The 13,147-nt window shown below is 35.0% G+C and overlaps 1 protein-coding gene and 1 long non-coding RNA gene across 8 annotated transcripts; both read right to left on the reverse strand.

Moving 5' to 3' along the window:
• Nucleotides 1-263: 263 nt before the first annotated feature.
• Nucleotides 264-1,490, reverse strand: LOC116405901 (probable pectinesterase/pectinesterase inhibitor 39). Its single transcript, XM_031889665.1, has 2 exons — nucleotides 1,160-1,490; nucleotides 264-946 (listed from the first exon to the last, which is right to left on the reverse strand). The coding sequence occupies exons 1-2, from the start codon at nucleotides 1,488-1,490 to the stop codon at nucleotides 264-266; spliced, it is 1,014 nt and encodes a 337-aa protein (XP_031745525.1).
• A 3,120-nt stretch (nucleotides 1,491-4,610) lies between these two features.
• On the reverse strand, nucleotides 4,611-10,619 carry LOC116405898. Of its 7 annotated transcripts, none has more exons than XR_004218985.1 (4): nucleotides 7,396-10,619; nucleotides 7,258-7,314; nucleotides 5,531-5,630; nucleotides 4,611-4,814 (listed from the first exon to the last, which is right to left on the reverse strand). It is a non-coding gene; the product is annotated as an uncharacterized LOC116405898 (long non-coding RNA). The 7 variants fall into 7 exon arrangements; XR_004218986.1 differs by having other exon boundaries at nucleotides 6,537-7,314; XR_004218982.1 differs by having other exon boundaries at nucleotides 5,531-7,314.
• Between the last annotated feature and the right edge of the window lie 2,528 nt (nucleotides 10,620-13,147).

Consider the following 13,147-nt stretch of genomic DNA (forward strand, 5'->3'; position numbering starts at 1 on the left):
CAAATGCTTACTTAATTATATATAAATGTCATCTGAAACAAGTTGCCTTAAATAGTTTTTGGCTGCCAGTTTCTTAAAATCTTTACAAGTGGTTAGATATATTAATTGTCATGGGGAGGGGGGGTTTGCATGTTTTATACATATGCTAGTTTCCATATATTATTTCACCAATTGAATCATGATGCAAATCGTTTTGAGTTGACACCAAAATGAGAATAAAATGCTTATTGAAATGAAGATTTATTTACAAAGTTTAAGAAAACCTAGAAACCAGCTCTAAATGGTATGCCAGTTTGAGGCAACCATTGAGTCCCATTAATAAATGTTTCAACAGTAAAAGTTGCAACTTCTTTTGCGTTATTTAACGCATGATAACCAGGCCAATTAACCCTTTGAGAAGTGTTGGCTCCTCCACCACTGTTATTGTATTCTGCATAATACAATAAATTCTCTGGCACTCCCGGCCACTCCAACCATCCTTTAGGTTGAACCACGTTGTCAAGAAATGAATCAATGAAAACAACCATTGAGTACATTCTCCATGGTCGTCCAAGAAACACCGTTACGTTGTCCTTACTTGGTGCTATCTCTGGCGACACAGTCACATTGCAGTTTTGGAAGATGAAGCCGCTCAGAGAATTTAAACTTGGTTTCGATTGTGCTGTTACGGTAATTTGAACGTCAAATAATCGAGCGTATATATTACAATCTTGGAATACAACAAGTCCATTTCCAAAAATGAAGTCGACGCTTCCATAGATATCGCATTCTTTGAAGAACTGGGGAAGTGCTCCAGCATAGAGAGTATCTTGATAACCCAAAAACACACACTTGTAGTAAGCTGTGTGTGTTGCTTGGTCAAGAAGAGCAATTGCTTGGCCTTCATTTGGTCCAGCAGTGTTTTGAAAGGTCAAGACTGAGCCATGAAGTTTGATTCCATTTACAGCTTCCAAAATCAAACATTGGTTTGAGTAATAAATTATAAAATTTACTAATAATTTGATTTTTTAAAATTAAACCTATATTTTTTTCGTCAACTTCTTACAAAATTAAAGGTAAAATGGTGTTTATATATAGATCTAATTTTTTTTAAAAAATTACAAAAATGATTACTAAATAAGTCCTTGTTAAAATGAGGGTTGAGATAGTTGAAGCTTACTGAGAGTCGCAGAAGATGCCGTGGAGGACCCAGTGCCATTACTTCGATTGTTAACGATGATGGTAGTAGAAGAATCATCTCCAATTAAAGCAATACAAGTTTTCTCGTATGGAACTTCAATAATCTCCTGGTAAGTTCCAGGTTTGACATGAATGTAAAATCTTGTCGTACTAAAATTGGGTGCTGCTGCTATAGCATCGTTAATTTTAATAAAATTTTCTGTACCATCTAAAGACACTGTGGAATTGAAACTAAAGCAATCAGAAAACTCAACAATAACAACAACTAACAAATACAGTACAAAGATCATTTCAAGTGTGAATATTGTCATGATTGTTAAGTTGAAAGTAATAGACAAAATATTATTGAATGCAAAAAGGATATGTGAAAATAGGGACTAGGAAGCCCTTGTATTTATAGAGAATGGATGGTTCATTAAAAATTCATTTGGTTTAATACTAATTAATGTAGTAAACTAAAATACATCTTTAAAAGGAAAAAAAAAGGTTAGATCGAGGATTTATGCATGCAATCAATGGATACATTTTTCTTGATTTAAATCATCAAAATTAATGAATATGTCATTAAACAGCATTTTCCTATCAAATTTGCTTCATTATTATTAAAATAAATTAACTATTATGTGTTAAGAATAGTTATTTTTCACAACAGTTTATTTTTATTTTCGTTTAGGTATGTTTTCTTGCCATTTTCTCCTCTAAATCTTCTTTTTAATTGAAAATATTGCCCCCATTTCGTGGTGTTTTTGTTGCCTCTTTTTAAAACGCTATGGAAGAAAGGCAGAATAAATCTCAGCTTTTTTGCATAAAATTCATTTAATATTTTCCCCATTTTTTTTCTTAACTTGACAATTTGATCTTTTCTCCTTTTATATTTTACTTGAACTCACATTTCTTCTCCATTTACCCAATTTCAGTCCTCTCTTGCATATTTGTTTGTCTTCTCCTTTATTGTATTTTGTTTATCTTTTTTTTGTTTTGTTTTACCATTCTTTTAGATTCTAGCAACTCCTTTTTACTATTGTTCGCCATCTTCATTTTGCTGTAAATTTTCATTAGATTTTTCTCTCTCATTTATTGTTGTTTGTAATCACAATATATGTATAGTTTGTGTATCATTATTACTTTAGCATAATGTAATACATATATTTGGTCGATATGTCTGTAAAAAATTTACAAATACACATATCAATGGTAAGGTTATAATGATGCACAAATTTGAAAGAATTTATATTTGGAGGACAAAACTGCATACGGTATATATGGAAAATACAGTTCGTTGTATATACATGTGTGTTAAAAAGGTGTGTTTAAAAAAGATATATATATGGCAGGATAAGAATAATGCACACTATTTTACTTTATTGAGAGCATAAGAATTTGATTTTTCTTGTTTAAAATTAACATGCTAAAACAAATAAAAAATACCTTAAAAAAAAAAGGAGGAAAAGACAGGAATAATTCTCAGCTTTTTTTTTTTTTTTGTGCATAAAATGCATTTAATCTTTTCCTCCTTTTTTAAAAAAATAACATACTTCATGGGTTTTTTTTGATTGTTACACCCCAAACCATACTACGACGAAAACACCGAAGTAGTAGGATAAGGATACGAGTTGTTACAACCTTGAAATTTTCTTATCATAAAATATTATTTTCGAACTTTTTTTAAACTATTAACAACACTCAAAACGTAATGATGGTCAATGTAACGCCAAACAAAATAAATACAAACCAAAACGTATACTTTATTAATAACATGCGTTTCATACATTATTACAATACTTTGACCAAATAACCAAGACTTAACCATTTCCAAAACGCCTTGAATCACCTCACCGAAAATCCTTCAACCTTATTCTCTAATTGGTCTAAATGTCTGATCCTGGAAGATAGATTTTTAAAACGCAAGTCTAAAAGACAGTGAGATTTTATGAAAACCTTTCACAATACATTTTTATAATATTTCGCAAAAATAATATCAAATCATTTAAACATAGCGACAAATCATTTTATTTCGAATAAATATTTATTTATGCTTAACAAATCATATCAATTTGTCAATGATCCTAAGTCGTTCTCTACACTTGGTCTCATTACCTCGTGTTTAGACTATTGTATCAACAACATCCGAGAACATACAAATTTGTCCTTGTTGCTCATGTCGCTAAGCTTTATAAGCTCATTTCAATGCATAAGTCATCTTCTTATCACCATGTAGCACGTACACCCATGATGACCTTGACTCTTTATGTTCACATAAAATTTAGCATCATCCCAAAAAAACATAGTATTGAAATCATCAAATCAAGCTTTAACATTATACATCATGCTTGAAAACATAACTTTTCATACATGTAGATACTTTTATTTATTTGTTTGTTTGGTTTTTTTTTTAAGAATTTGAATTTGAATTTAAATTTTAAATCTTTTAAAACAAAAACATATTTAAAAATAAAAATAAAAAGATTGTTTCCCTTCCTATTTTTTCTCAACCATCCCCTATTTTTATTTTCCTTCGTCACCACGCTCATACTCTCTCATCCTCCCACTTTCTCCCACTCTCTCACTTTCTCTCACTCTCCCACCTTCTCTCCTAGTCTCTACCCCACTTCACTATCTAGAAAACAATCGACCTTGCCCTATAAAAAGAGAAGAGAAGATTCTTTTTGGGAAGATTTTTTAAATTTCAGGGTGCACGTAAAAAGGAAATCTTTTCATCTGTTTGTGGTTTGGGAAGAGATTGAGAGATCAAGAAAGAAACCTTTTGCTCTAATTTAAGGTAGACATGTTGGTAAGTTTTTTTTAAGTCCATTTAATTACTACGAAATTTATTGTTTTTTTTTTTTAATTCATGGTTGATGATTTTGCGTTAATTATTTGGCACCCATTTGGTGGCTGTGTTAATTGTTCATTTGAATAACTTATTTGGCTCCTACGTTAATTATTCATTTTATTAATTAATTAGTATCTTTGCATTGTGTTAATTACTGTCATAATATCGCATACTGTGGAAAGTCCTTATATGACAGTTTTAAAAAACTGTCACAATAAGTGTTTTCATGACAGAAAATAAATGTCATTATTTAATATTTTATGACAACAAATAATTCTCATCATTTGCATATTAATGACAGTTATAAAAATGTCACAAATTCGTATAATATGACATTTTTTTCCTGTCAAGTATATGACAATCGTGACAGTTTTTGCAAAATCAAATGCCATTGTTTTGATATTAATGACAGTTACAAAATGTCATGAATTCGTATATTATGACATGTTTTCTATCGTATATTCCTCAATTTATGTTCTTCTTGACGCTTTGCCATTATACTAACCAATTCAATGGCAAGAATATTCTAATACATCACACCCATATGAAAACAACGAGTCAACACTTTAATATATATACATAATAATACACTTTGTAATATTTGTACACTCATTGATTACTAATCATTTTTTGTTAAAATGTAGTTTACATGTAAAAAGAATAAACATTGACATCTTTATCTAACAACAAGCCTAAAATTAGTACATTGGAACCAAGATTTTGCTACCAACCATACAAAAAGTCTTATATCAATCAAAATTGCTCCAAGTTGGCTTCACTGCTCCAATGGATTCTTTTTAACCTAGTAAGAAAGAAAAATCTCATTTTAGAGTATAACTAAAGAACATTATCTAAAAGAATGTTCTATTTAAAGCTAATTAAGACACCGTGAAAATGACACACAACAGAGAAGACAACTACTATAGCTTTAATTATAACATTTTCCAATCAAGTTTGAAACAATTTACATGTAAATAAAAAACAGAAAAGTATGGAATTCCAACCCTTAATAAAAACCATTGAAAATGACATATACAAAATATATGGGTTGACCCAATGGGTAGTGAACAAATGAGCAAGTTAATAAATTATGACATTGTTAAACCTTAGTTGGTTTAAACATATGTCCTTAGCCAATATGTCAGACATCAATACTCTCATTGATATAAGATTGAAAAAAAAACAATAGTAAGATTATAGGAGAAAAAGAAGAGGGCACACTTCTTGTTATAAAATAGAGTGCCCATGACCTCATGCAAACTGTTCAATTCCAGCCCCCATCCTTCTAACATGACAGGCTATATTATCAGCCAAGTTTCATAAAAAATGTTGACACACAAGAAAACGATAATACCCCCACCCTCCCCCCCCTCCCCAATTCCCTTCGGCACTCAATTCAAGCATCCAATCTAAAATGTCCAACAAACGGAAAGGAAACCAACAGTAGAGGGATATGAATCAACATTTGGAAATGAAGCAACAAAGTAGATTCAAATTATAAAATTACAGATAATGTACCAAGGTAGAATCCCAAATAATTGTGCATTGTGAGATATATGCCCCTAAACAAAAGGGTTCCTTGGACACGAACTTATACTTCAAAAATATTGGAGTGTTCCTAAGAAAAAAATATAAATACTTATACTCACAAAAATGAAAGAATTATTATTGGGCAATATGAACAAATACTATCCATCTATATTGCCTTACAAAAGGAATCTTAAAAGTATAGTAACAAAAATTGGCTAAAATATATGCACAAAATTATTTGAGACAAGTAATGTTACATAGAACCATAGGTACAAGAATACTTTGATTCACTTATATTTACACAGCAGAAGCCATGCTTTAGAAATTTGGCATATTGTAACCATTCCACCAAAGCATTTTTAGTCACCTATGAAATTTCAACAGAAGGCCGTAGGATATCTTACAATTAATTTGATGCAGTGTAAGACGGATGTGTTGTGAGGGATAGGTCATTTAAGATAATTATTAGCAAGATTTATGGATCATAGCAAAGAAATATTTGCATCAAAAGTTTGAAAAATATATTGTAGACAACATGTAACTCACAATTCAAACAACTTATCCAGTTTCTCGAGTTCAGAAGGAATATCATTCAATTGCCTAGAAAAATTAAACTCAATTGCTAAAGTTGTCTAATAAGTACACAAAAAATGTTTCCTAAACATGTTTAAGCACGTTTCTTCTTCTAACATACTAAAATATGTTCCTTATCAAAACACGTTTAGGAAGAAATGATCATTTAAGCACATTTAGGAAGAAATGTGTTTCCTAAATACGTTTTAGCGCATTTCTTCTTCTAACATGCATAAATATGTTCCTTATCAAAATACGTTTAGGAAGAAATGATCATTTAAGCACGCATAAAGTAAAATTAAGAAAAAGACTACCATAGCTATAAGATAGTCATAGCACTTCAACATGTATTTAGGCTCAAGAACCACTAGAACACCCCTAAAAAGGTAAACTCACACCCACACACTAAGAGAGAGAGAACCTGAAATTCTTTGAAGTATATAAAACATGTATCATATGGAGAAGAAAGTCCATGCTATCTGAAACACGGGAACAATAAGGATTGCATAAAATAGGAAAAGTCCACAATCAAAAGAGAACCAAACCATCTAGTAAACACTGAAAAGAGTAAAAGTCACATGGAATGATGTTCTTTTAGTATGAATATACTCAAATTGTGAAATGGGCTAAAGTAATTTCTACCAAAGAAATTTCCACTTCAAAGAAGAAAGAAGAAATCTGATGTTGAGATTCCCACTTGAAAGAAATATGAAATGAAAATGTTTTGTCAATTAAAAAGTGGTATCACTCAACCACATTAAACCAAATAAAATAATAGGTAAAGATTAAAAAAAAAAAAGGAAAAACAATGAACTAAGAGTTCTATGAAATGGATCTGCTGAAAGAATTGGAACTTTCCCACATTTATTACTCGTTTCTTTGAGCATATAAGTTGTACAGACATGTTCAAATTTGAATTATCTTCATATGCTTTTACTTGGATGTTGAATCATTTAACTTCCTTATCTGATTCTTCTAAAATTGCAAAGAAAGGAGTGAATTATTGAAAGGACGTTCATTTGTAAATATAGAAATGGAATTTAGGCATTTTATATTTGTACAATAAAATACCGAATCGCAGGTAATAATTGGGCGCTGATAAACATATGTTCATCTTCACCTTCAAATATAGAACATATTACCTCCCAATAACCCGGTATAGATGCTAAAATGTCTTTTCCTTTTCTATGTCCATGCTCCTAAACAATCATAAATCACAATCTTAAATAAGGAACACTATCCCCATATCCTACTACAACTATAATTTTTCCCATAATTACCTTTGCTTCTTGCAAATATTCTAGCACAACCCCAGTACTCTTATTAAGCCCTCTAATCACTTTCATCAGTGTGTTTTCATTGATAAGATCCCCTAAAAATAGATTTCCCAGGTATTCAAGAAATTATTAGATTATGAAATAATTAAAAAGAAAATAACTTGGCAGCTAGGGCATAAAGTACAATACAAAAAATTCAACCTCATTTGTAATTATATTACTACAAATTGCAATTAACTCAACTTGAAGTGACTTTTTTTGTAACTATGAGAGGAGCACTAAAATAGAGTTGCAAGTTTTCAACTACTCAAGATAAATATTTCTTTTAAATAAAATTTGTGATTAGAAGGACAATAACCTATCATTAAGTGTGGCAAATGAACCAACAAAGTTACATTCAACCAACTAGAAAAATAATAGCCAAATAAAAAATTAAATAGCTAAACTACTAGCAATTAATATTTAAAAATGGTAAAATGCAAATCATTCATTATAGCTACACTACAAGAAAAATGGTCTACGATGACAGTTATTTTATGTCGTAAATGAACCCTATGCATTAGAGAGTGTCTAAAGAATAAACTAAAACTCAGAGAGCTAATAAAACATATTATTAGCTAGCGTGAGAGAGGCATTCCTTCTAATTGACAGGAATGCACCTAAAGTAAGTTTAGATCAAGACAGTGGCTATATTCCCTAGGGGTAACAGAGATGGACTGGAAGAACCTGATCATGTCGTTTTCTCATGACAATAGGAAGGTGATAATAAAAGGGGACCTCAGTCTAACCAGGACAGAAGTCAGCCTGAAGAATTTAACAAAGTCATGGACTGATTCGGATCTGGGATATTTGGTTGAATGTCGAGCCCTGGAAACAAGAATCATGGAGTATGAGCCAAGAGCAGAGGATGGGCTCATTAGCATACCAGAAAAAGTGCAGGCAATGCTAAGACAGTACGAGGATGTGTTTGAATGGCCCGAATAATTACCACCGGAGAGGGATATTAAACATCATATACACATCAAGGGTGGCAGCGATCCAATCAACGTCAGACCTTATAGATATGCCTTTCAACATAAGGAGGAAATGGAGAAATTAATGGATGAAATGCTCTCATCCGGGATTATCCGCCCAAGTACCAGCTCATACTCAAGCCCAGTCTTATTAGTAAAGAAAAAAGATGGGAGTTGGTGTTTCTGCATGGACTACAGAGCACTCAACAATATCACCATCCCAGAAAAGTTCCCAATCCTTGTGGTTGAAGAATTGTTCGATGAATTAAATGGAGCGAACCTATTTTCTAAAATTGATTTAAAGGTTGGTTATCACCAAATTAGGATGTGTAGTCATAACATAGAAAAGATGGCCTTTAGGACTCATGAAGAGCATTATGAATTCTTATTAATGCCGTTTGGACTCACAAATGCTCCGGCAATGTTTCAGTCCGTAATGAATAATATCTTTAGAGCCTACTTGCGGAAGTTTGTCCTAGTCTTTTTCGATAACATTTTGGTATAAAGTAGAGGATGGGAAGAACACTGCCAACATATAGAATTGGTGTTGGAAGTCTTGAGAAGTCATAGATTGTTTGCTAATAAGAAGAAGTGCAGTTTCGCGGCTACTAAACTTGAGTATTTGGGTCACATGCTGTCTAGGAATGGGGTGGAAGTGGATCCCGAAAAAATCAGATCAATCAAACAATGGCCGGTTCCAACGAATGTGCGTGAAGTGAGAGGATTTTTGGGATTGACTGGGTACTACCGTCGATTTGTACAGCATTATGGGTCCATTGCGACCCCCTTAACGCAGCTATTGAAGTTGGGATCCTTTAAATGGAATCAGAAAGCTCAAGCAGCGTTTGAAAGATTACAATAGGCCATTATGACTCTGCATACTCTGGCTCTTCCAGACTTCAATTCACCTTTTGAAGTGGAAACTGATGCATCTAGTTATGGGGTGGGAGCTGTCCTAATGCAGAACAAAAGACCAATTGTCTTTCTACAGCCACACTTTAGCTATGAGGGACCGTGCCCGACCAGTCTATGAAAGAGAGTTGATGGCGGTCGTGTTGGCAGTGCAACGTTGGAGGCCATACATGTTAGGTCGGACATTCATTGTCAAAACTTATCAACGTTCTCTCAAGTTCTTATTGGAACAGAGGGTAATCCAACCACAATACCAAAAATGGATTGCAAAGTTACTTGGCTATTCATTTGATGTGATTTATAAGCTCGGCCTAGAAAACAAGGCAGCTGATGCTTTGTCTCGAGTAATCCCTGTGGCACACCTCAACCACTTAACTGCCCCTACATTGGTGGATCTAAAGGTCGTAATGGAAGAAGTAAAGGAGGATGAATTTTGGAAGGAAATCATTAACAGGTTGCAGAAAGGTGAAGAAGTGAAGAATTATACGTGGCAACAAAAACTACTTAAGTACAAGAGAAGAATAGTAATTGCAAAAAAATCTGCATTGATTCCTACTATTCTGCATACATACCATTACTCTGTGTTGGGAGGACATTCTGGGTTCCTAAGAACATACGAGAGACTAACCGAAGAGTTGTTCTGGGTTGGCATGAAAGCTGAAATACAGAAGTATTGTGAAGAGTGTGCCACGTGTCAGCGAAATAAAACCTTAGCCCTTTCACCGGCAGGTTTATTAACTCCCTTGGAGATACCAAGTAGAATATGGGAAGACATTTCTATGGACTTCATCGAAGGACTACCCAAGTCCTGTGGATATGAGGTAATTTTTGTGGTGGTTGATCGTTTCAGCAAGTATGCTCACTTTCTGGGCCTTAAACATCCGTTTGATGCCAAGGTGGTTGTGGAATTGTTTGTGAAAAAAGTTGTAAGATTGAACGGTTTCCCACAGTCAATAGTTTCTGACCGTGATAAGATCTTTATGAGCAAATTTTGGAAGGAAATGTTTCGTATGGCAGGCACGAAATTGAACCGGAGTACCACATATCATCCTCAAACGGATGGTCAGACCGAGGTGGTTAACAGGTCAGTGGAGATTTACTTAAGATGTTTTTGTGGAAAGCGTCCAAAAGAATGGATGAAATGGATTCCTTGGGCTGAATATTGGTATAATACCGCGTATCAGTGTTCCTTAGGAGTATCTCCCTTTCAAGCAGTATACGGACGTGCCCCACCAGCCCTGATATATTATGGAGACCGTGGGACTTCCATTTCCACATGGGATGAGCAGCTCAAAGAAAGAGATATAGCTTTAGGATGTTAAAGGAACATTTGTGCATAGCACAGGACAAGATGAAGAGCTAGGAAGATATGAAAAGAAGGCACGTGGAATTTGAGAAAGGGGACATGGTGTTCTTGAAAATCCGTCCCTACAGGAAAGCCACTATGCATCAAAGGAGGAATGAAAAGCTATCACCTAAATATTTTGGGCCTTATCGAGTACTCGAAAAAATTGGACCGGTGGCATATAGACTGGAGTTACCTGCTGCAGCAACAATTCGTTTGGTTTTCACATTTCACAGTTGAAGAAAGCTTTCGGGAATGCGCTAACGAAGAAGAATTGGTATCCTTCTTGACCGAAAATCATGAGTGACTAGCAATACCGAAAGAGGTCTACGACTATCAGAAGAATGCGAAAGGAGCTTGGGAAGTTTTAATGAGCTGGAAGGGACTGCCGAGGCATGAAGCAACGTGGGCGAATTATGATGACTTTCAACAGTCGTTTCCTGATTTCCACCTTGGGGACAAGGTGAAACTGGACCGGAATGCAATGTTAGACCTCCCATAATACACCAGTACAGTAGAAGGAAGAAGCTGAACGAAAATAGGAAGGACAAGAAATTAGTGGAGAATGTAACAACCCAAGAGGGACCACCATGAAGGAAACGATTGGAAGGAAAGGGGGACCACAGTGAGTGGAGGAGTGAAATAAATAGAGCAGGGGAGAGTAGGGAGAGCATGTTTTTGGTGAGAATATTTTTGTGTATTCTTGAGAGAAAGAATAGCAGAGAGGGGAGGTAGAGTTCATCGAACTGGTACCTTAACCAATTCGATTACGATATTGTAGTTTCTTAATTTCCTATCAATATAGTACGTATTCCTTTCCCAATACTTTACATTGGGAAATCAGATGTTTCATCAGAGGGTTGTCAATTAGAGGTTATGTGGGCATTTAGAGATTATGCAAGAAGGTTGTTGAGCGAGAAGCTTGGCATGTGAGAAGGGAAAAGAGGTTAGCAATGCATTGACACTAGGCGTTTTGGATTTGTCAAGGGACATTAGGCGTTTTGGTTAGGCAACATGATGAAGAGGTGGAAGCGGTGAAGTGCTTTATAGGTGTCCTTGCATGTTTAACTTAGATTTCAGCTAGTAGAAGGTGTCAATAAAAATTGATGCAAGTTCCAATATAAATAGGTCACTTCAAATGAACATTTCTCTCCTTTCACTTATATGTTTGGGCTGAAATTACTCTCAAAAGATCACAAATTGAGTCTAGTTTTTTAGATTGGGGCTGCCGAACGAATTTGAGCAAGGGAGGGTTGAGTTGGAGTTCAAGAAAGAGAGGAAAGTCGGTTTTTAGGTGAATCTGAGCAAGGTTGATTTCCAGAGGGCTGCAAAGTTCATCCTTTGGAATCTGAAGCTTAAATTTTAAGATAAAAAAGTTATGACATTTTTAAGTATTTTTTTAGAAGGAAGTTTCCTCAAAAGAGTTCTGGATTTTATGTTATTATTTTTCAAAGTCGGGTCATGTTTTTGGACGAAAATTGAGTTTCTGGGCAAGTTGGTGGTTGGCCGAGTGATGGGCTATGCTAGGCAAGATGGGCAGGCGGTTTGATGTTCATAGAGGTTATTTTGTGTTGAGGTTGGCGCACGCAACCAAGGCGGCATGCGAGGAGGGCTGCACGGTGTAACGGACATACTTGTCCAAGGTGTGTTACCTATGGCCGTATGCTCCGATTAGCCCCAATTTATCTTGTCTTTATGTCTTGTATGTAGTTTAGGTAGTTGCTTTCAATTTCGAGTCGATATGCTTGGGTGTGACGTTTCGGCATTTTGCATATGCAAGCCTGCCAGAGATGAAAAAGTTAAAAATGTACTATAGGGGAGTCATACATGTTGAATCCCCGCCCAAGCCTTGTCGTACTCTTTGCAACCTATGCTTTCTTATTGCAATTGACAGTCTTCAATGCTTGTTTTAACAATGTTTTCAATCAATTTAATCATCTTTCACGTTTTTTAAAAATATTTTCCAAGAACGTGAGGGGAGGTTGAAGCATGTGTTAAAGTTGTCCGCGATTTGCGGATTTTGATCGGCTGACTTGTTCGTCGAGCTAGAACAAGTGCGCACAATCGTTCACATCGTGTTTGAAGGAGTACGATTGTGACAAGTGGTATCAGAGCCAAGTTGGCTAGTTGACGGTGCGTGACAGAAAGATGTTGTGCGCGAAACAGTCTAGCAAGACCCATAATGAACGACTTGTGGGAATCGAAGAGCAGATGCTCTACCTGGTGGAAGTTCCTGATTCCATCCGGTTCTTGGAACAGCGGCTTGAGGATATTGCCATGAAAGCTAATGGCATTGAAGCCGTGTTCGGTCGCCTTGACGGACTACCCATCCAAGAGTTACTGACTAGAGTCGACACTCTAGAGTCCCAAGTTTTGAGAACAGGAAATCTCACCTACGAGCGTGGGGACAGTTCATCGGGCTCTGTTGCCCAGATGGAAGAACGAGTTATGGAGCTTGATAACTCGCAAAAGAACATGTTGGAGA

This window comes from Cucumis sativus, unplaced genomic scaffold (assembly GCF_000004075.3).
Source record: "Cucumis sativus cultivar 9930 unplaced genomic scaffold, Cucumber_9930_V3 scaffold41, whole genome shotgun sequence".
In the NCBI taxonomy this organism is placed as follows: domain Eukaryota; kingdom Viridiplantae; phylum Streptophyta; class Magnoliopsida; order Cucurbitales; family Cucurbitaceae; genus Cucumis; species Cucumis sativus.